Raw genomic sequence first — 21,661 nt, 5'->3', positions numbered from 1 at the left:
AAGAAAGGGAGGCCTTTGCTGCATGTGTAGGGGTGCTATTTGGGGACCTATGTTAAAAAATGATGTGCCACTTGGGTAGGGGAGTGGTCTCTGGGAGCTCAGCTCAGGTAGGCCTGGCAGGTCATTCTCTGGGAAGGCTGGAATGGTTCTAGATAAGGCTGAGAAGTGCCCAGAGGTCCTTCCTGAACCATTTCTGGTTTTCTCTCCCTACTGCAGTCATTGTGAGGGCGTCAACCTCACCTGTGAGGCCTGCAGGGAACCTGGAGGCCTCGTGGTGCCCCCCACGGAAGGCCCCATTGGCTCCACCACCCCATATGCGGAGGACACCCCAGAGCCACCTCTCCATGACTTCTACTGCAGCAAGCTTCTGGACCTGGTTTTCCTGCTAGATGGCTCCTCCAAGCTGTCTGAGGACGAGTTTGAAGTGCTGAAAGTCTTTGTGGTGGGCATGATGGAGCGTCTGCACATCTCCCAGAAGCGGATCCGCGTGGCCGTGGTGGAGTACCACGATGGCTCCCATGCCTACATCGAGCTCAAGGACCGGAAGCGACCCTCGGAGCTGCGGCGCATTGCCAGCCAGGTGAAGTACGTGGGCAGCGAGGTGGCCTCCACCAGCGAGGTCTTGAAGTACACACTGTTCCAGATCTTCGGCAAGATCGACCGCCCTGAAGCGTCCCGCATCTCGCTGCTCCTCATGGCCAGCCAGGAGCCCCCGAGGCTGGCCCGGAATTTGGTCCGCTACGTGCAGGGCCTGAAGAAGAAGAAAGTCATTGTGATCCCCGTGGGCATCGGGCCCCATGCCAACCTCAAGCAGATCCGAAACATCGAGAAGCAGGCCCCCGAGAACAAGGCCTTTGTGCTCAGTGGTGTGGACGAGCTGGAGCAGCGAAGAGACGAGATTATCAGCTACCTCTGTGACCTTGCCCCGGAAGCACCTGCCCCTACTCAGCACCCCTCTATGGTCCCGGTCACTGTGGGTCCGGAGCTCTTGGGGGTTCCCTCTTCGGGACCCAAAAGGAACTCCGTGGTTCTGGATGTGGTGTTTGTCCTGGAAGGGTCGGACAAAATTGGTGAGGCCAACTTTAACAAGAGTAGGGAGTTCATGGAGGAGGTGATTCAGCGGATGGACGTGGGCCAGGACAGCATCCGTGTCATGGTGCTGCAGTACTCCTACACGGTGGCCGTGGAGCACACCTTCAGCGACACCCAGGCCAAGGCGGAGGTCCTGCAGCACGTGCGGGAGATCCGATACCGGGGCGGCAACAGGACCAACACCGGGCTGGCCCTGCAGTACCTGTCTGAACACAGCTTCTCTGTCAGCCAGGGGGATCGGGAGCAGGTCCCTAACCTGGTCTACATGGTCACAGGAAACCCCGCCTCTGATGAGATCAAGCGGATGCCTGGAGACATCCAGGTGGTGCCCATTGGAGTGGGCCCTCACGCCGATGTGCAGGAGCTGCAGAGTATTAGCTGGCCCAATGCCCCCATCCTTATTCAGGACTTTGAGACGCTCCCCCGAGAGGCACCTGATCTGGTGCTGCAGAGGTGCTGCTCTGGAGAGGGGCCGCAGCCCCCCACCCTCGCCCCCACCCCAGGTCGGTGGGCACCTTGCCTGATGTGAGGGCTGCTGAGGGCTGGTGGAGGTGCAATTCTTGGGTTCAATCTTGCTTCCCTGCTCTGTGCCTTCAGTCAAACCCTGGCCTTTAGAGGGCCTTGTTTCCTCACCTCCCAGCCAGGGAGTTGCATCTGTGATCTTTTGGCGGCAGGAGGATCTTTTCTTATTGAGTGTGCTTGTAAATTCAAAGGTTACTCGAGGCTATTGTTAAAATGTGAACAATGTCAAGGATATAGAGTGAAAAATACAAGTCTTGCTTTATCACACAGCCTCATCACTACCCAATCCCATGCCTTGCTTGGAGGTAACCTGTTAAATGTAGTGGCTCTCAGCTTTGACCACGCTGGATGGATACAATCACTTAAGTAGCTGGTGATCTCTGGGGCAAGGCCAGGAAGTTAGGTGACAGGTTTAACCCTCGGATTCTGGAGCCGGACCACCTTAGTTTGAAATTCAACTCTTGCCCCTTACCAGCTGGGTAATTTGGGGCAATTTATTTTTGGTAATAATTTGGGGGTAATTTTGAGCGAGTACCTCTGTGTATATGTCTGCTCATCTGTAAAATGGGGATAACAATAGTGCTTGTAAAATGCTTAGAACAGTACTCAGCACATAGCCAAGTGCTCAAAAACTGGTTGCCACCAGAGCTAGGTGACTGCCTTCTTAACTGATGCTAATGTCTAATCAGGTCCTAGTTCTTGAGCAGAGTGTTCAAGACATTCCTTGGAGTATTCGGGACCATCCAGAATAACTAACTTCTTTTTTTTCCTAAGAGCTTTATTGTTTTTTTTAATTGAAGTATAATTTACACACAGTGTCATATTAGTTTCAGGTGTACACCATTGTGATTCAACAATTCTACACATTTCTCAGTGCTCATCACGATAAGTGTGCTCTTAATTCCCTTTACCTATCTCACCCCTCCTCCCTACCTCCCCTCTGGCAACCACTAGTTAGTTCTCTGTAGTTAAGAGTTTGTTTTTTTCGTTTGTCTCTTTTTTCTTTGTTTGTTTTGTTTCTTGAATTCCACATATGAGTAAAATCATATGGTATTTGTATTTCTCTGACTTATTTCACTTAGCATTAGGTCAGCCCTCTAGTTCTATCCACGTTGTTGCAAATGGCAATACTTCATTCTTCTTCATGGCTGAATAATAGTACAGTGTGTGTGTGTGTGTGTGTGTGTATTTATACCACATCTTCTTATCCACTCTCTATGGATGGACACTTGGGCTGCTTCCCATGTCTTGGCTACTGTAAATAATGCTGCTGTAAACGGAGGGATGCCTATATCTTTTCGAGGGTGTGGAAAAAAAGGAATCCTTGTGCACTGTTGGCAGGAATGCAAATTGGTGGAAAAGAGTATGGAGGTTACTCAAAAAGTTAAAAATAGAATTACCATATGATCCAGTAATTCCACTATTGGGTATTACCCAAGGAATGAAAGACTAACACCAGAATAACTTTCTTTAAACGTCTCCTGATCCTCACACTTGTTGTAAGTGCCTTTGTGTCTTGGTTTTGGTTTTAACCAGAGCCACAGATTTATTGACATTCTTGTGGTATTTGTGCTGAGGAGAATAGTAGTAGCATCGTCTTATCAAATCTCGGGATGGCTTTTCGGCCAGAGGTTGTTTCTGCACTGTGATCATGGCTCTGCCCAAACATTACCACGAGTGCCAGTCACGTACAGCTGGACCACCTTACAGCACCTTCACCGGCCCTAACACCTCATGGCACACAAGCTCGTTCCCCAGCCCTCAGCTGCCACTCCATCTCCTTTAGCCATCCATCTCCCTGTTGTGCCATTCTGGTACTTTGTTCAGTTCTAGAAGAGTTGCAGCCTCCAGTTACTGAGGGAGCCAATGCCTCTCGCTTTCATCTGTAGGCATATAAACTGCCTTTCCAGTATGTCCAGACCTGGGGCACTCATGGGCCCCTCTCGCTCCTCCCGGGCCCGTGTTCCCACTGTGCAGGACCAGTGGAGACACCCTCCCCTTTGTGGTGCCGAGCGGCCGGCAGCATCCTGCTTGCCCTTGGATGTGCTGTGAGCTGCAGGGGGCCTGGCAGCCAGCCCCTGTGTGCTTACCCTCTGCTCTCTTCACAGACTGCAGCCAGCCCCTGGACGTGGCCCTCCTCCTGGACGGCTCCTCCAGTTTTCCCAATTCTTACTTTGAGGAGATGAAGAGTTTTGCCAAGGCTTTCATTTCAAGAACTAATCTAGGTAAGTGGTGCCCTGGAGGAGCCGGTGGGGAAGGAGTGCTTTCTGGGGGGCTCCGCCCGATCCAGGCTATGATTCCCACGTCATCTTTCCTGTCAGGGCCCCGGCTCACGCAGGTCTCGGTGCTGCAATACGGGAGCTCCACCACCACGGCTGTGCCATGGAACGTGGCCTATGAGAAAGCTCACCTCCTGAGCCACGTGGACCTCATGCAGCGGGAGGGAGGCCTCAGCCACATCGGTAACTTGCTGCTGCGGCCGGGAGCTTTGTCTGGTCTCAATTCTTGGCATCCGGGACTGAGTGACCTTGGCCGGTCCCTTGGCTCGTTGGGCTAGTTTCCTTTCTGGGAAAGTGTGCGGGCCTAGCTGCTCTCCTGGATCTCAGTGTGTGTTTCTCTGTCTCTGAATCGTTCCATTTTGACCACCTAAGGATCTGCCATGAGACAGGAGACCCGGCGTTCCTGCTGTCAGGACTGACTCGGTGTGGGCTGTTTTCCATTCTCAGGGGATGCTTTGGAGTATGCTGTGCGATATGTCACCTCCGAAGTGCATGGTGCCAGGCCCGGAGCCTCGAAGGCAGTGGTCATCCTCGTCACGGATGTCTCTGCGGATTCAGTGGATGCTGCAGCTGATGCCGCCACGTCCAACCGTAAGTGTCCAGTGTATGATCCCGAGACTCTCCTAAACCACTAGAGCACTGAAAGTGGGCTGGTGGGGAGGGGATGCTTTCGGGTGGCCTGGATGGTTGTGAGTGCTACAGAGCTACCTGTGGCCTGGTTTCAAACAGCAGGAAGTCGCCCAATCCCCATGTTACTTAGAAACCAAACAGTAATAAATATGTGTTTGTCCTTCATTGGTCTGCATGCTTTCGGCTGTCACCTGTAGTTTCTCCAGACTTTTCCTTTGTGTCCAGGGCTGGGTCAGACTTTCACGCCTTTCCTTTTTGAGGTGGTGTCCTTGCTCTGTCCCCACTCTCACCATGTCTGAGGCCAGAGTGACTCATGGGGCCGTGGGAACCATCAGACCTCTTCCAGTACCAACCTAAAAAACCTCTTCCAGTACCAGTGGGTGGGGTGCTGGTTGGACAAGAGAAAGGGTGCAGCTTTAGGACAGGGACAGGCGTGGGCATGACCCAGCTTTGGTGCCCCGTGTGAACTTGTGCTGTGAATAGCAATGGAATGTGAGCCAGGGCAGATGGCATGGTGCCCAGGAGGCGCTGGGTGAGTGGAACGATGTTAAGTCCTCAAGTGGCCATCTGGAGACTTGGTCATCCTTCAGAACCCTGCTCTGGAGTTGTCTTTGCTCTGATGTCTTCCTAAGAGAGTTATCCACTCCCTTTTCTGTACCACATCTGAACAACTCAACATGTGCAAGTGACATTGTATTTGCTTGTTACATATCTGCTTCTTGCAGAACTTGGGGGTCTTTGAGGGCAAGGGCAACAGCTTGCTTATTTTCCTGTCATCTGTGCCTGATGCACAAAATAGGGGGCCATCTAATGTTTGTTGAATGAATGAAGGAGACATGTTTATAAAATTGATTATTTTAGGGAAAAGGACCCTAAAAGGGAAAGAATATACATTTGGATGATACAATGAGCTAACAAGAACAGAAAAGTTGCTGGTAGAAAATCAGCTCTAACCTTAAGCCAACTGCAAATACCTAGAACTTTCTGGAGAACTGAATTGGGGAATTTCAGGATGGAGACACTTCTTCTCTCATGAACCCCAAGAAGGACTTTCATCTGGAAGGGAAGCAGTTGCAGTCTGGGGGAAATAGACATGCTCTAGGGCAAGTCATTGAACTGTTCAAAGCCTCAGTTTCTCATCTATTAATGGGCACATACATACTCCGGGCTCAGGCCTGTGACATTTTCTCTTCTCTTCTTACACTCACCCCCTGGGTAGTCTCATTTAGTGTCATGGGTTTAAATCCATTCATACACTGCTGACCTCAATATTCCTGTCTCCTGCCTGGATCTCTCACCTTGACTCCACCTCGATGTTCTAAAGAGAAACTCAACATAAACCAAATTCACATCTGAATCTCCTTCCACAGCCTTTCCCATCTTAGACAATGGCATTCCATCCTTCCAGCTGCTCAGGCCCAAAACTTCAGCATCCGTGATTCCTCTTTCTCTCTCAGACCCTGTCCAGTCCATCCACAAACTACAGCTCTGCCTTCAGAAGATATTGAGAAGCCCACCGCACCATACCACGCCCACCACTGTCACCCTTGTCTCCCACCCGGACTATTGTAAGAGCTTTCTGATGGAACCCCAGCCGCCACCCTTGTCCCCTGTAGTTCATAATAAACATGGCAGCTGTAGCGACCCTTTAAAAATTGGTCAGCCCAGGGGCGCTTGGGTGGCTCAGTCGGTTAAGGGCCCAACTTTTGATTTTGGCTCAGGTCATGATCTCAGAGTCTTGGGATCGAGCCCTGTGTTGGGCTCCATGCTCAGTGCAGAGTCTGCTTGAGGATTCTCTCTCTCCCTCTCTTTCTGCCCCTCCCCCCTCTAAAATAAACAAATCTTTAAAAAAATCGGTTAGCCCATGTCACTCCTTAGCTCCATAGTCTTGGCTGGCTTCTCATTTCATTCAGAGAACATGTTATGTCCTTACGTGGCCTATGAAGCTTTGCATGGTCTGTGCTCCACCCCCTCTTATCTGCTCTGTTCCCACCACCCTGGAGCATGCACTCATACTTCTGCTCGAGCCCTTGCGCTCACTGTTCTCTCTGCTTGGGATATCCTCGTGGCTCCTTCAATCCTTACTTCAGGTCTCTGCTCGGATGTCATCTCTTCACCAAATGCTTCTCCAGCCACCTTGCATGAAACAGCAACTCCCGCTCCTACCCCTGGGCACTCCCATCCTCATATCACATTTTGTTTTTTTCCTAAGCACTCATACACATCTGAAATGCTGGATATTTACTTATTTTTGTGTTTGGTGTCTGTCTCTGCCCAGGGCAAGGTCCACAAAGACAGGGACTTCATCTGTTCGGCTCACTGTGTCCCCATTGCTTAGAATCGTACCCGGCACAGAGTGGTGTCATTAACGTTGGTTGACTGACTGAATGTCTTGCTCCCAGGGTCGGTTTATGTGACCCGTCTGGAAAATATGAGGCTCTGTACAGATGCTGGGTACAGCTGCAGCTCTGTCCATTTGGGGCCCAGCTTACCAAAGCAGGTTGACACAGACCCTTTCTCGTTCCTCTGCTAACCCCAGGAGTGACAGTGTTCCCCATTGGAATCGGGGATCGGTATGATGAGGCCCAGCTGAGGAGGCTGGCAGGCCCAAACGCCGGCTCCAATGTGCTGAGGCTCCAGCGAATCGAAGATCTCTCCACCATGGCCACCCTAGGAAATTCCTTCTTCCACAAGCTGTGCTCTGGTGAGTGTCCTCATGTCTTTTTTACTCCCTCAAAATACAAAACACAAAAACAAAACCCATTCTAGAGACCTGAGGTTGGCCTGAGGTTGGCCAGGCCTTGATGAAGACAGTTACATAGACCGGGACCTTTAAGTTTCTGCTCATGGGAAGTTCATACTAAAACACCCAAGGGGGTACCAGAAAGTTCTCTGTGTATAGCCCTCCTTCCATCCTAACTGCCCATCAAGACTTTAGCAGAGACAGCCCGTGCTTACTTGTGCAGAGTGATTTTGGACAAAGAAGTGGAAGACAGAAGCAGGGAACCCCAGTGTCCCGCAGACCATGGTCTTCTTCCCCACGCCCTATATTCAGTCTCAGCACGAGTATACAGGGCCTTAGAAAAACAGCAACATAGAATCTAATACCAAAGTATCATAGTTTAAGTTGACTTAGAATTTTTTTTTTACTGTATATGATATTTTTTTACCTGTTTTTATTTATATTCCTTAAGTAACTAGCTGTGAGTCAATACCTACTACAGAGTTATTGCCCTTTCCTGCTGGAAGATAGCTCTCCTGGCAGGACTCTTAAAGATCTCTTTCACATTTTGGGGATCTTGCCTCATTTCCTCCCCCTTCCTCTCACTAGGCACTGGTCTACATATGAAATGGGAAAAGGAGATACTGACTATGCACTGTAGGGATTTCTGTGTTCTTACTGTTGTTGTCGCCATAATTACTAAGAACTGCAAAGCATGCTGGAAAAAACCACAGGATGGCCACCTCTTAGCTTGGTGGACCCGCATCCTCATGGTTGAATCCTCTCAGATCCTTTGCAGACTGAAGTCCACTTCACAGACAAGCCTGGGTGTCCAAGCAGACATCTTGAATGGCTTGGAACTTCTGCATAATGGGTGGGACCTCAGATCTTATTTGTGTCTGTTTCAGGGTTCGTTAGAGTTTGTGTGGATGAGGATGGGAACGAGAAGAGGGTGAGTTCCTTTCAGCTGACTTTGAAAAAAAGATCAGAATGAGTATTTGGGGTGCTTTTTCCCCCTTGTTCCTCCTTCTGTCTTGGTCTGGTTCTCGCTCTTACCATTATATCCTGCTTTTGTGTGTGTGTGTGTGTGTGTAGGTTTTTACCTGTAAATCTTGTGTTCTGCCTTCTTGCTGCTTGGGCCCATGTGCAAGTCCTAGTCTCTGTGTCCTTAGAGGGGGTCAGTTGCCCAGTTGATGGGCTTAGGGCAGGACTGACTCAGCCTATGCTTGCCTGAATCTGCTTTTTTCTTCTGCAGCCTGGGGACATCTGGACCTTGCCAGACCAGTGCCACACAGTGACTTGCCTGCCAGATGGCCAGACCTTGCTGAAGAGTCATCGGGTCAACTGTGACCGAGGGTCGAGGCCTTCCTGCCCCAATGGCCAGCCCCCTCTCAGGGTGGAGGAGACCTGTGGCTGCCGCTGGACCTGCCCCTGTGAGTCCCTTGCTTTACCAGCCTGGACAGTGTTATAGGGGCAGTACTTTTAGCATGGCTGTGCAGAGAGGTAGACCAGAAGGCCCTTTCCCTCCTCACTATATGCAGAGTGCTCCCTTCACCCATGTTTCCTCCCCTTTGTGTCCTTTAGACGTGTTTTCATTCAGTCCCAGGGATCGCTGTTCTCCTGTGTCTTTGGAAAGCACTTCCCCAGACAAGGCATAACGAGAAGGAAGAATTGATTTTCTGAGGTCAGAGCTCAGCTTGGCTGTTGGCAAGTCAGCCTTTAGGAGTCTATGCTGGAGAAGTGTAGCAGTGAGAGTGGTGCCCCCAGAAAACTCTCCACTCACACCTAGAGCTGTATGGGAGCTGGGTGCTGTGGTACGTCATCACAGTGGCCTGGTGTAAGAGGAGGACATAGTCAAGTCCTTCTTGTGCAGACCTGTGGAGGGCATTCATCCATGGGGGTGGGTCAGCCCTCTGCCTCATGGTTGGGAGAAATGGCTGTGTTTGGCAATACCTACTCAGCATAATTACTATGTTGAACAAACACAACCAGTGGGATAAAAACTAAACTGTATTTTATACCCCACCCTCCCTTGACTATTTATTTAGTGGGATAAATGATCTCCCTGGACTGGATAAGAATGCTACCAGACCTCATCATTTCTGCTTATTCATAAAAAGTTCTATGGTTCCTTTACATTATAAAACAAACTCTCAACTTGGTAATTCGGTGCCCATCCCCGTGTAAGAATCAAAACCTTAAACTTGAGTTAGAGTTAAAACAGCTCCTTAATCCCAATTTGGGCTGCTTGCCCCCAGGACAGGGATGTGTCCCACTTGTGGGATGCAGACCCCTCTCTGGAAGGGGCCTCTCGAAAGTCCTGTTCATAAGGCTCAGGTGTCCCATTTGTCCTTAGTGGGGCACCTGGGGGTGTGAGACTCACAATGCAATAGGAGTTTTGTGCAAACAAATTTCTTCTTAAATTCAGTCCCTCAATACTCCTCTGGACTCCTTTTATACTCTTGACTTTTTTTACTCTTTATATTCTCTCTTTTTTAAAAAAATATTTTATTTATTTGATAGAGAGAGACACAGCGAGAGAAGGAACACAAGCAGGGGGAGTGGGAGAGGGAGAAGCAGGCTTCCTGCAGAGCAGGAATCCCAATGCAGGGCTCGATCCCAGGACCCTGGGATCATGACCCGAGCCAAAGGCAGACTCTTAACAACTGAGCCACCCAGGCGCCCCTCTTTATATTCTCTTTTATCAGAAGTGGTAAAACTTGATTTAGGCTCTTTTTGTTAAGGATTAAAAAAATTTAAATTAAAACCATTTAAAACTTCTTATTTTGAATAATTTCAGATTTTCAAAAAAAGTTGCACAAACGGTACAAAGAATTCCTGTATATCTTTACCCAGATTGTAGTATCTTACATAATCACAGTGTAATGATCACAATCAGGAATTAACATCCGTAAAATAAAATTGTCCCACTAATGTCCTTTGTTCAGATGCAGGATTCAACCCAGAATCACACATGGCATTAAGTTATCATGTCTCTGTAGTCTCCTTAAATCTGCAACAGATCCTTAGTATTTATTGATATTTATGACCTTGACCTTTTTTGAAAAGTTCTGGCTAGTAATTTTGTAGAATGTCCCTCAATTTGAGTTAGAGTCAGATTATACATGTCAAGAATAATCCAGAAGACATATTGTGTCTTTTTTGGTTTATCAAGAGGAGGTACATGTTATCAATTTGCCTCATTACAGGTGATGTTAAGTTTGATCACTTGGTTTAGGTGGTATTTACCAGATTTTTCCACTGTAAAGTTACGTTTTCTTCCTTGCAGTTAATAATGATCGTGTACAGAAATATTTTGGAACTATGGAAATATACTTTTACCCACTGAGTTTACCATGCATGGGTAATCCTTACCTGACACAATTTTTATTGTAGTATTTGCCAAATAGTGATTTTTGATTTCCATCATTCTCTCCACATTTACTAGTTGGAATTCTACTGAAAGGAAGAACTTTTCCTTCTCTGTCATTTATTAATTCAGTTAATTATTTGTATCAATATGGACTCATCGGTTCTTATTTTATTCTAGGGGGTAGAATCAATTACTAGCATTATTTATTTTCTTGGTCAGCTGGTCCTGGATTTGGCTGCTGGGAGTCCTTTCAATTTGACTCGTGTCCTTTTGACATCCCCAGCTCACTCTCTCACACAGTGAGGAGCCTGGCTCTCATTATCCCCAATATATTTCTATGTTGGCTTAATCCCAGAATACACATAAAGTAGTTTCAGAATTTGCTAACCAATGCCTGGACGGAAAACAAATCTACTAACTAGAGTACGATATTTGTATACAATTCTTTTTATCTTTTGTCTTTGAGTACATAGTACATTTCCCCCCAAAGTTATTTAGGTTAGTTTCTCCCCTCCGTACAGTGTAGTTATGTTATTCATTACCATGAGTTTAATTTGTTTCTGTTTGTATTCCGTTTTGGGTTTCCCTCATCCCCATTCTTGCTGATTTTATTCATTTGTTTGTTTTCGGTATGTGAATTACTAATCTGGCTCCAAATGTGAGAGTGTACAGAAAGGTTTACTCGGATGTCACTCCCCTGTCCCCTTTCCTCTGTCCTTTCTGCTTATTTCCACCTACGTTCGTGCAGGCAACCGACCTCACTCATTCCAGGTTTATCCTTCTTCACAAATGAGCTTTGCCTCTTTTGCTTAAAAACATAGCCCAGAAATCCTCTCTATCAGTTCAAAGACAGCAGCGGGGACACGAGAGGATCACAGAAGTGAAGTAATTTATCCCAGATCACAGCACAAGCAAGGGGTGGGAGCCAAATTCAATCTTGAGTTTCTCTGGCTCTGAAGTACCCACTTCACTGTAACAGTTTATGCCCTGGTGGGCAGAGCCTCAGGTGAGCTAACACCATTTCTTTGCCTGTGACTTGCTACATCCTCATAGCAGTTGGGGCTGATCTCTTTAAGGCTTGACACGCTCCACAGCTGGGCCACTTGCAGCATGGGTGTCGTCGGGCCAAAGGCGTTCAGTACTGCCCCTTGGAAGGGACCATCTACTCTAGGACTCAGGAGATTTTGAGTGGAAGGGTTCCTAGCAGGCTGCTCAGCTCTGACAGCTGGTGCATCCAGCCCCCTCCTTTGTTAGTGGCCATGCTGCTTGACCTACAGGTCACTCGTGCAGATGGAGGTTGCCTAGACCTGCTGTGAGTGAGGGACATGAATGCATTCTCATTGACCCACCGAGTCTGCCTCTCAGTTCTTGGGCTTTTATTTACCCACCACCATAGCTATGGTCATGGTTGCTCCGGAAAGCTCATCTCCAGCTTCATTTCGGTCCAAGATTAACTTTCAAATCACGCATGGTGGTGGTGCCTTCCATGGGGGGATTTTTACAGAATCATCTTATGCAGATGCAAGATGACTAGTATTCCCAAGTGGTGTTTTAATAGGAACCTTGAGAATTTGCTGATCATGTGAATGAATGAGTGGCAAATGAGGGAGTGCTGAGACCCAATCATTTGTTTTGGCTTCAGAAATATTCCTCTTGTGTGATCTCTTAAAGGATCAAGTCAACATGGCCTCTTGTACCGTTAGAAACTTGGCAGCTGAGAGGACACATGTGTCTTTAGGTGAACTTTCTTTACAATGAGCTCATAAGCTCATGATACGCTTAGCTCCTCATGATTTCAACAAGTCCTAACAACCCTGAGACTTAACTTTGTTTCCTGGGCCAAGGCATCCCTGTAGAGGAGATCATTCACTTCGCACGCTAAAGTGGAAGTATGGCTCTATAATTTTCCATGTTTTTTTATGTGATACTTATCCTTCTAAACCTTCTCTAGAAAAATATTTACTGGCCAGGTGTTACTTACCTAAGCTACTCTATCCCTCAGAATAAGGAGGAAATTAGACTGCATGACCTCAAAGGGCCCATTCAGCGCTCAGTTCTGTTAACTGTGTGCAGCTTGGTAACACCTGCCTCTTTGCACTTATGGGGGTTTGGAGAACGTCACATCCGTCCTTTGCTCTCCCCATCCAGGTGTGTGCATGGGCAGCTCTACCCGGCACATCGTGACCTTTGATGGGCAGAACTTCAAACTGACTGGCAGCTGTTCATATGTCCTATTTCAAAACAAGGAGCAGGACCTGGAGGTGATTCTCCATAATGGTGCCTGCAGCCCTGGGGTGAGGCAGGCCTGCATGAAATCCATCGAGGTGAAGCATGACGGCCTCTCAGTTGAGCTCCACAGTGATATGCAGGTGAGGGGTGTTTTCTCTGGGTCCCATGCAAGGCAGCAACAGAACCTCGAAGAAGCCTCCACTGCTGGTTGGTTTTAGCTGGTGTGTCTGTTAGGGACTCCACCTTCTGCCTCACCAGCAGAGCACCACCTTTCTAGGAGGGGTGTAAAGGATTCTAATAATCTGTTCTGTCAAGCTCTGCAACGCTCCTTTACCTTAGAAGAGCTACTGCCAAATATCAGAGTTTGTGGATGACATTGGAGTTGAGAGTAGGAACTGTCGGTAACTTTGGGAAGAAGCTAAGAGTGAAATTCTAGGATTCCTTATTGTGTGACTACTGATGAATCACTGTCTTCTTTGGACAGCCGACAGTGAATGGGAGACTGGTCCCTGTCCCATATGTGGGTGGGGACATGGAAATCAATGTCTACGGCACCATCATGTATGAGATCAGACTCAACCATCTTGGCCACATCTTCACGTTCACTCCACGAAACAATGAGTTCCAGCTGCAGCTCAGCCCCAAGACCTTTGCTTCAAAGACGTATGGTCTTTGTGGTGAGAACTTTCTCCTTTGCTCTAGTCTCAGGACTCTTGGCTGCTTGTATTTCTGGGTCCAGTTGATTGTAAGGTTCAGAAGCTGGTGGGCATGGAGAGTGGCCAGGTCTCCAACATCAATATGTCAGCACCCAGGGCTACCAATCTTGCCTTTCTCCATCTGTCTAGGGATCTGTGACGAGAACGGAGCCAATGACTTTATGCTGAGGGATGGCACGGTCACCACAGACTGGAGAGTGCTCGTCCAGGAATGGACCGTGCAGCAGCCGGGGAGGACGTGCCAACCGGTCTCCTGGGAGCAGTGTCCCGTCTCCAGCAACTCCCACTGCCAGGTCCTCCTCTCAGAATTGTTTGCTGAGTGCCACAAGGTCCTCACTCCAACCACCTTTTACGCCATGTGCCAGCAAGACAGTTGCCACCAGGAGCAGGTGTGTGAGGCGATTGCCTTGTATGCCCACCTCTGTCGGACCAAGGGGGTCTGTGTTGACTGGAGGAGGACCAGTTTCTGTGGTGAGTCTCCAAAGGCATCCTGTAAAGTTGTGAAGACCAACTAATTGTGGTCTTGCTCAACCCTCTCTGGGCCTCATATTCTTTTTCTGGGTGATAAAGATCAAAATCCCTGCTTTTCCCATTACCTAGGATCTTATTTAGGATCAAATAAAATGATAGATGTTTCAGTAATTTGGGTGTAGAATGTCTGTGTAAATGGAAGCGTTTCTATAGTTCAGACAAATGTGACTTTAATGTATTGGACACATATAGGCATCAGCAAAGTACAGAATGACCAGTCACATTTCTGATTTGAAATTACCCCAAGTTTAGCAGAGGCTCACAGAGTAAGCCATGCCTGAGCAGGATGTTGAAGTGTGAGTGGAATTTTGCCACTGAAATAATAAGAAGCATCTTAATTAGAAAGACCATGGGATTGCTAGTGGAGGTTCCTCCCCAGGATCAGCTCTCCTACTTGGACTTGGCATTTATTCATCATTTAGCATGCAGGGGATACCGTAATGAATCAGATGTGATTCCTGCCTCAGGGGGCGCTGGAATGAAAAGAACACTGAACTTCAGCCCCCACCCCCCAATTACTGAATACAATCTCTGACTTTCTCTGGAGGGAAATCAATATATGCAAGCATCTTGGAGTCTCAGAGTTTATTATCATAGAACTGCCACAACTCTAGCCTGTGGCTGGAGGACTTGGGCACCCTAGTCCCAGCTCAGGAGCTGATCATCTGTTCTCTGTCTATCTGGACCTTGCTTTCTGCATCTCAGAATGAGATGGTTGGACGAGCAACCCTTAGGTTCCATCCAACTCTGTTGTTCTGAGTCCATTAGATGGTAGTGCCTTGTTTCAACCTGCCTGCAGTTCAAGGGGCAAATGATAGTTCCTGAGTTAGCCATAGTCCTTCTCTACTTACTAATTTCCTTGTCTACCCCCGGCTACTCACTGTGCACTTACAGGAAAATGCTTGATGCTCTAAATCCTTAGACACTCCTGCCACCTGCCTTGGCACCGTGAGAAGGGGTCGAGCAGGGCCAGAGTGGGCCAAGTGAATCATGTACCTTTTCTCCAGGCAACTCTTCATAGCTGTGGATTCCTTATTTAATTTAAGAGGATTTTTTTAAAGGATTCAATATACCTGTATTCAAAAGAAACACCCATAAAACTTCCTAAGGATACACAGGCTCATATCATCTGTTAGGATTAAATTTGGCTCCAGTAACAGAGAAGTAAAATTCTCTCTCACACAGTTGATCAGAGGGAGGTGGCTCCAGCTGTTTCTGGGCTTCAAACTGGATTCTAGTTTTTTGCTCTGCCCTCACTTGGGTGTGCTTTTTTCTCATGGCTTAAGATGGACCTCTAGCTGTCACATCCGGGTTCCAGATGGCAGTGGGAGTGAAGAAGGGAAAAGGCACAAAGGACACACACAGCTGTCCTTTTAAAAAAAGATTCCTGGGTCAAAATGGTGGAAAAAACCCAAAAAACAAGATTCCTGGAAACTGCTGTTGGAGTCTTCATTTGCGCTTACAGTTCACTGGGCAGAACTGTAGTCACGTGACTACACTTAGCGGCAAGGGAGGTCGGGAAATGTAGTCTGTACTCCGTGGTCAGGTGCCTGGCTTACAGAACCATTTATGGAAAATGGAGGGAATAAAAATGGGTAGAAATTAGCCATTTCTGCCCCAGCAAGTTTGTCAGATGGCCAACCTCTTTGAAGCAGCTGTGCCTTTGTTTCTGTCTGGTTGGTGTGGGCTGAGTGTGACCCTGTTCTCTGTCTGTAGATATGTCATGCCCACCGTCCCTGGTGTACAACCACTGTGAGCGTGGCTGCCCCCGGCTCTGTGAAGGCAATACAAGCTCCTGTGGGGACCATCCCTCGGAAGGCTGCTTCTGTCCCCCAGACCAGGTCATGCTGGAAGGTAGCTGTGTCCCCGAGGAGGCCTGTACCCAGTGTGTCAGTGAGGATGGAGTCCGGCACCAGGTAGGAGCCCTGGCCTTTTGCCTCCCATGGGGCTGCTTCTCTCTTGGGTCGGTAGCATGAAGTGTTCCCCGGTGATTGGCCCCCTCCAACTGTGGCAGCAAGGGTCAACTCTTAAGGGGATCACTGAAGACTAGGGAAGCAGTATGACATAATGGTTTTGGAGCCAGACACATCTTGGTTCAAATCCTGGGTCTGTCATATATTAGCTGTGTAAGCAAACACCAAAGTATTAATAACGTGTTACTACTACTACTACTACTATCATCATTATATTCATGTAAGTAGAAGGCTATAGGAACCCAGAAGGGGATGGGAAAAGAATATTTATACTAATAGTGATGTCTACTATGATTACAACATATTATGTACCTTGCATTGTACTAAGCCCTATATATTCATTATCTCAACATTTTTTGAAGGTTTGTTTTGCAGGATATTAACAGTTACCTGTGGTCAAGAGAGTTTAAAGAACACTAGCTAAACGGGTTTCTTTATTGCAGCATTCTTTAGAGCTCTTAATGCACTAATGTATGGTGCAAGTATTTCAGAGGGTTTTTTCTTCTCAACCTTATCTGACTGTGGAACTGTGTGTGTGTGTGTGTGTGTGTGTATCATCCCCTTGGACTATGGTTTCACAGAACACACTGGGATGTCTTACATCATCTTAGTAAATATTTACAAGATCTTTAAGAGAGATTCAAGGCTCAGAGAGCTTCCTTTGCCCAGGGACATGGTTTGTAAGTGACGAAGTTGGGAATTGCACTCAGTATTTAAAACTCTGTCTGACTCCAAAGAGCGTGCTCTTTCCGATGTATGAAAATGCCTTTTTGCTAGGTCTTCTTTGGGCTGATCTTCCTGGGAGTCATGGAGTCATCTGTTCTCATAGCCCTCTACAGGTTATTGAGTACATTTTGAAAGGACACTTACCAGACCCTCCCCCATCTTGGCCTAAGATGGCAGTCATAGCTTCAAAGTTGACAACACGTACATTTGCAGTAGCTGGCCCGTGTGTGTCTGCGCACACATAGATGTGTGCGGGGGTCCTGTCCTTCCTCTCGGACAGTGATACTGCAGAGCATGGTAGAGGGAGAGCAGATATGACTTCTAGCAAAGGAGAGTGTATTCTGTGATCAGGAGCTATACCCCAGACTTAACATCTCCATCATCACCAGGGAGGACTTTTTTCACTAAGTGAACCAGGTGAGGTGACTTACTATATTTAATCACAACTAGGAGAACTCACGGTAAAGCTAGCTGACCAATCTAGAGATTGATGAAAACAGTATAACTACACTATTCTGTCCCAGACATTGTCAGCCACGAAATGGACCATTTCCTTTGATTCTCCCCAAAACTCCATAGGGTCATTATTACATGTGCCATTGAATGGGTGAGGAGACTGAGGCTCAGATAAAACTAGGGTTCCTATTCATGACACCAGGACATCCCATAGTGTCCTAACCCTGCTTTTGATCCCATTGGAACTGGGAGCTAAACTTTGGGCTGTGTGTTCATGGAAGCACAGGCATTCATCCAGCTATTACTGGACGGCTCTCATCTGCTCTGTTTTGTTATTTGGCTTTATCCTAGTGGACCCCATTTGCTCTCACTGTGGAGTAGGTGAATTAGGAGGGAAGACCAGTCACAATCTACCTCTGTATTTCAACTTGCCAAATGAAGTAACTGCCTGTCCCGTAATATTCTCCAAGACGAGTAAATAAAACCTGATCTTCACACTCCTGGGGTCCCTCCCACTGGGCTTGAAGGGTAGGTACCATTTATGTGTGGTGCCAGCTCCCAGTGGTACTTTCAACCTGGATTTGCTGGGAGTGGGAAGGTGCTCTCAGAGGGAGGCAGAAATGGTCTCTACCCTCTTCTCTGGCATTCTGTAATGAGAAGGAAGCTCAAGTTTGTAAAGTGCTTCTGGCTCCCTGATTGTCATTTGGCTGCAGGGTGCTGAGAGCTGGAAGCTTGTGAATTTTATCTTAGTGTCTCCACCTACCCCCTCTGACTCGATTTCTCCTCACCACTCCCCTCACCTCGTCCAACAGTTTGGAATATGCATTTGAGTTGTGTGGAGAGTGCTTCCAAGGAGTGCAATATTTTGGACATAGAAACAGTCTTATAAATATATTTCAGAACCAAGTGACAATAAAATGAGTTAATCAAAAACTATGAAGGGAACAAAGCCAGTTTTAGTTTATTGCAGAACATATAGTTTAAATGGATGAAAACAAATATCTGATCAGCCACCTGCAATTTCAGTTTTTCCATTCAAAGCAGAGAAAGAATGAAAATCTAACACAAAGAACATTTCCATTAAATGAAATGTCTTTCACCAAAAAATAAAGCCTAGACAGCTTTTCTTCAGGGAAATAATCCAGGGTGTAAGTCTCTGGTGGTAACTTCAGAAGGGCAAAATATTTACCAGTTTCCATAGCTCTTGTTTATTTTACAGAACGCAGTGTGAACACGTGAGCCTTTGTGGCTGGCTCAGAGGGGATTCAGCTGAGCACTGACTGTCCCTCTCTGGGTTGGAGGCTGTGCAGGGGGGGCAGGGGTAGCAAGGACCGCCTCCATCACCTGGGACGAAGTGCCTGGAGCCTGTGCTTCCTGCTCTGAGGTCTCTGCTGTTCCCTGGTGGCCCAGTGCTTAATTTTCCTGCATCTTCCCCCAGATCCTTGGCTGGGGTGGGTGGTGCATGATCACTTGCTGTGTCCCTTCTCTGACCTGGGGTTTTGAAGACTTCAGTTTTCCCTTACCATATTCTCTGTAGGCGGTTCTTTTGTCTTTTTTGAATTTAGAACTGCAGCCTGCTCTCATTCCGGTTCTGTCCTGGGAACAGTCCTGCCTGGCCCTGGAACCCAGTGGGTGAGACAGGCCGGGCTGGAGTTGGCCTGTCCTGGTGCAGGAGTGCCACCTGCTGGCGTGTTTGCTGCCTAACCGGACAGGTGATGCCACTGCAGAGCTGGCCGCTGGTGCTTTAGCTTAGCGTGAGCGGGGAAAAGGGCTTTCTCAGGGACCAGATTCTGTCCCCTGCCTCGGGCACGCCTCATTAAAGCTTCCTGGGGAAATAAAAATAAAATAAAAATCCCTGGAAGAGGAGGCTTAACACCTGATTTTGGTCATCTGTTGAGGTCTATTGTCCACTCTCAGGATCGTGGGAAAATTGTATTACTTTTTTCTTGAATTTAGATATCTAAAGTTCACATTTAAAAAGACATATATAAATAATATGGTCGTCTCCTTTCTCGTTTCATCACTTTTGCCACTTAAAGGTCTAAATATAGATCCCTTGATTGGCCATTTTCTTGGCATTACCATCTGTGCAAAAAGCAGGAAAGAGGCAGGACAGAGCAAGGCCTGGGGAGATGTGAGATGTCCCCCTCCTCCTTCCACTCCCAGGCCTCGGAGGCCAGTGCCCTGGGCCCTCCCTGGACCTTCCCAGACCCTAGGGGAGCACTGGGCTCCTGGTGCCGGCTCCTGCCTCCTCTGTCCTGCTCACTGTCACCAGGGTTGTCCTTATTTGGCACTCTTCTCTCTGAGGCAGGGTCCTGCTTACAAAGCGTCGGGGTGCGCCTCGCCTACCCTGTAACCCTCCCCCCACAAGCAGACAGGGAAGGTCTCTAGAATCTTCTAGATATCCACAAGGACTTTCCATCCTCTGTTCCCACTCAGAATTCCTTCTCCTTCCCTCTGCCCAGGTCCTTCCCACTCAGCACAGATGCACGTTTGTGAGGCCTTTCTGGAGCACCCCAGCCTCCGCAAACATTTCTTCTGCACTGCTGTGGCTCTTGTATTTCCCATTTTTAAAAACAGCTTTATTGAGGTATAGTTTACATACAGTAAACAGTACCTATTCCAAGGGTACAATTTGATGAGTTTTGACATATGGACGTTCCCATAAAGCCATCATCACAATCATGATAATGAACATTTCCGTCAGCCCCCAGAGTTTCCTTAGGCCTCTTTTGAAGGCATCCCTAGCCCCCGTCTCCCACCCCCAGGCAACCACTGCTCTGCTTCCTGTCCCTAGAGATACATTTACATTTTCTGGAATTTTCTATAAATGGAATCATGCAGTGTGTACTCCTTTTTTTTTTTTTTTTGCCTGTCTTTCACTCAGTATGATACTTTTGAGATCCCTTCATCTTGCAAGTTTCCATAGTTTGTTTTCATGGCTGAGTAATATGCCACGCCGTGAATGTATCACAATTCATTTCTCTCATTCAACTTTTCATTGATGGGTCTTATTTCCTCAGTTTGAGTGTCAGCCATTTGAGGGCTGGGATGGGGTTTTCGGTCCCCCCACCCTTCCCATGGCCCCGGCAGTGTGACCTGCCTATGGCAGGCACTGTGCTTATGGACGAAGGCAGCTGGAGTGTAGAAAGCACGTGGTGTCTGGGGCCAGAACGTCAGGTTCAATCCCGGGATGCATCTCCTGGTCACGTTCCTTGTCTGTGTCTCCATGCATCATTTGTACGTGTAGATAATGACAGTACTTCCCTGATACGGTTATTGTAAGGAGTATAAAGTGAATAAATGTAAAGCCCTTAGAAAGGTATCTTGAACATATTTAATGCTAGTTACTGCTGGGAAGCAGTAGAGCATGGTGTCAAAAAGATGGCGTGTGGGTTCATATCGTAGCTCTGCTGCTGTGGTAGTGTGACCCTAAGCAGGGGCCTCAGCTTTCTCATTTGACAAGGGGGTAACACACATGTCCTCACCAGGGGGCTGCAGTGTGGATTAAATGAGTCATTTATATAAAACCCATAGAATAGGGGTGTGTGCGTGGTGCAGTCTGTTAGCGGCTGCCTTCAGCTCAGGTCACGATCTCCGGATCCTGGGACTGAGCCCCGAGTCAGGACTCCCTGCTCAGTGGGGAGTCTGCTTCTCCCTCTCCCTCTGCCCCTCCCCACCAGCTCACACACACACTCTCTCTCTCTCTTTCAAATAAATAAAATCTTTTTTTTTTTTTTTTAAAGATTTTATTTATCTGAGAGAGAGAGAATAGAGACAGAGAGCATGAGAGGGAGGAAGGTCAGAGGGAGAAGCAGACTCCCTGCCGAGCAGGGAGCCCGATGTGGGACTCAATCCCGGGACTCCAGGATTATGACCTGAGCCGAAGGCAGTCGCTTAACCGACTGAACCGCCCAGGCGCCCCAAATAAATAAAATCTTAAAAAAAACCCCATAGAACAGTGGTACATAACATATGTTCTTCAGACATTGGCTGGTATTATATACTGAGTGAGGGGAAGGTATCAAGGTCAGAGAGTTTAATCCTGGAGAAGGACTGCAGCTTGGGGGAAGGGTGTTCTCCTTGGAGACCTCTGATCTTCCTTCTCAGCTGATTGATTGTTGACCATGGAAACAGATGGAATAAATAAGACCTTCTTGACCTGGGAATTTTTTAGCTTTTGAGCTACTGCATAAGAATGTGTTTATTTAGGGGCAGGTAATTTATTTTATTTATTTTTATTTAAATTCAATTAATTAACATATAATGTATTATTAGTTTCAGAGGTAGAGGTCAGTGATTCATCAGTGCTCATTACATCACGTGCCCTCCTTAATGTCCATCACCCAGTTACCCCATCCCCCCACCCACTGCCCCTCCAGCAACCCTCAGTTTGTTTCCTATGATTAAAC

General features: G+C 47.6%; 1 protein-coding gene across 1 annotated transcript in view; it reads left to right on the top strand.

Moving 5' to 3' along the window:
* VWF (von Willebrand factor) overlaps positions 1-21,661 on the top strand; it is a gene marked incomplete at its 5' end in the record, with an annotated part of 116,797 nt that overhangs the window by 73,274 nt on the left and 21,862 nt on the right. The window contains 11 exons of the mRNA XM_081818923.1: positions 217-1,595; positions 3,723-3,839; positions 3,936-4,076; positions 4,341-4,484; positions 7,063-7,227; positions 8,154-8,197; positions 8,501-8,678; positions 12,767-12,987; positions 13,332-13,524; positions 13,693-14,034; positions 15,811-16,067. Of these exons, the coding sequence (XP_081675049.1) occupies positions 217-1,595; positions 3,723-3,839; positions 3,936-4,076; positions 4,341-4,484; positions 7,063-7,227; positions 8,154-8,197; positions 8,501-8,678; positions 12,767-12,987; positions 13,332-13,524; positions 13,693-14,034; positions 15,811-16,067 (3,181 nt within the window). The remainder of the gene's footprint in view (positions 1-216; positions 1,596-3,722; positions 3,840-3,935; positions 4,077-4,340; positions 4,485-7,062; positions 7,228-8,153; positions 8,198-8,500; positions 8,679-12,766; positions 12,988-13,331; positions 13,525-13,692; positions 14,035-15,810; positions 16,068-21,661) is intronic.

Source organism: Leptonychotes weddellii, chromosome 5 (assembly GCF_054177405.1).
Source record: "Leptonychotes weddellii isolate Sample4059 chromosome 5, ASM5417740v2, whole genome shotgun sequence".
Lineage (NCBI taxonomy): Eukaryota > Metazoa > Chordata > Mammalia > Carnivora > Phocidae > Leptonychotes > Leptonychotes weddellii.
The sequence above is the reverse complement of the archived record's forward strand: the minus strand, read 5'-3'. Positions and strand labels throughout refer to the sequence as shown.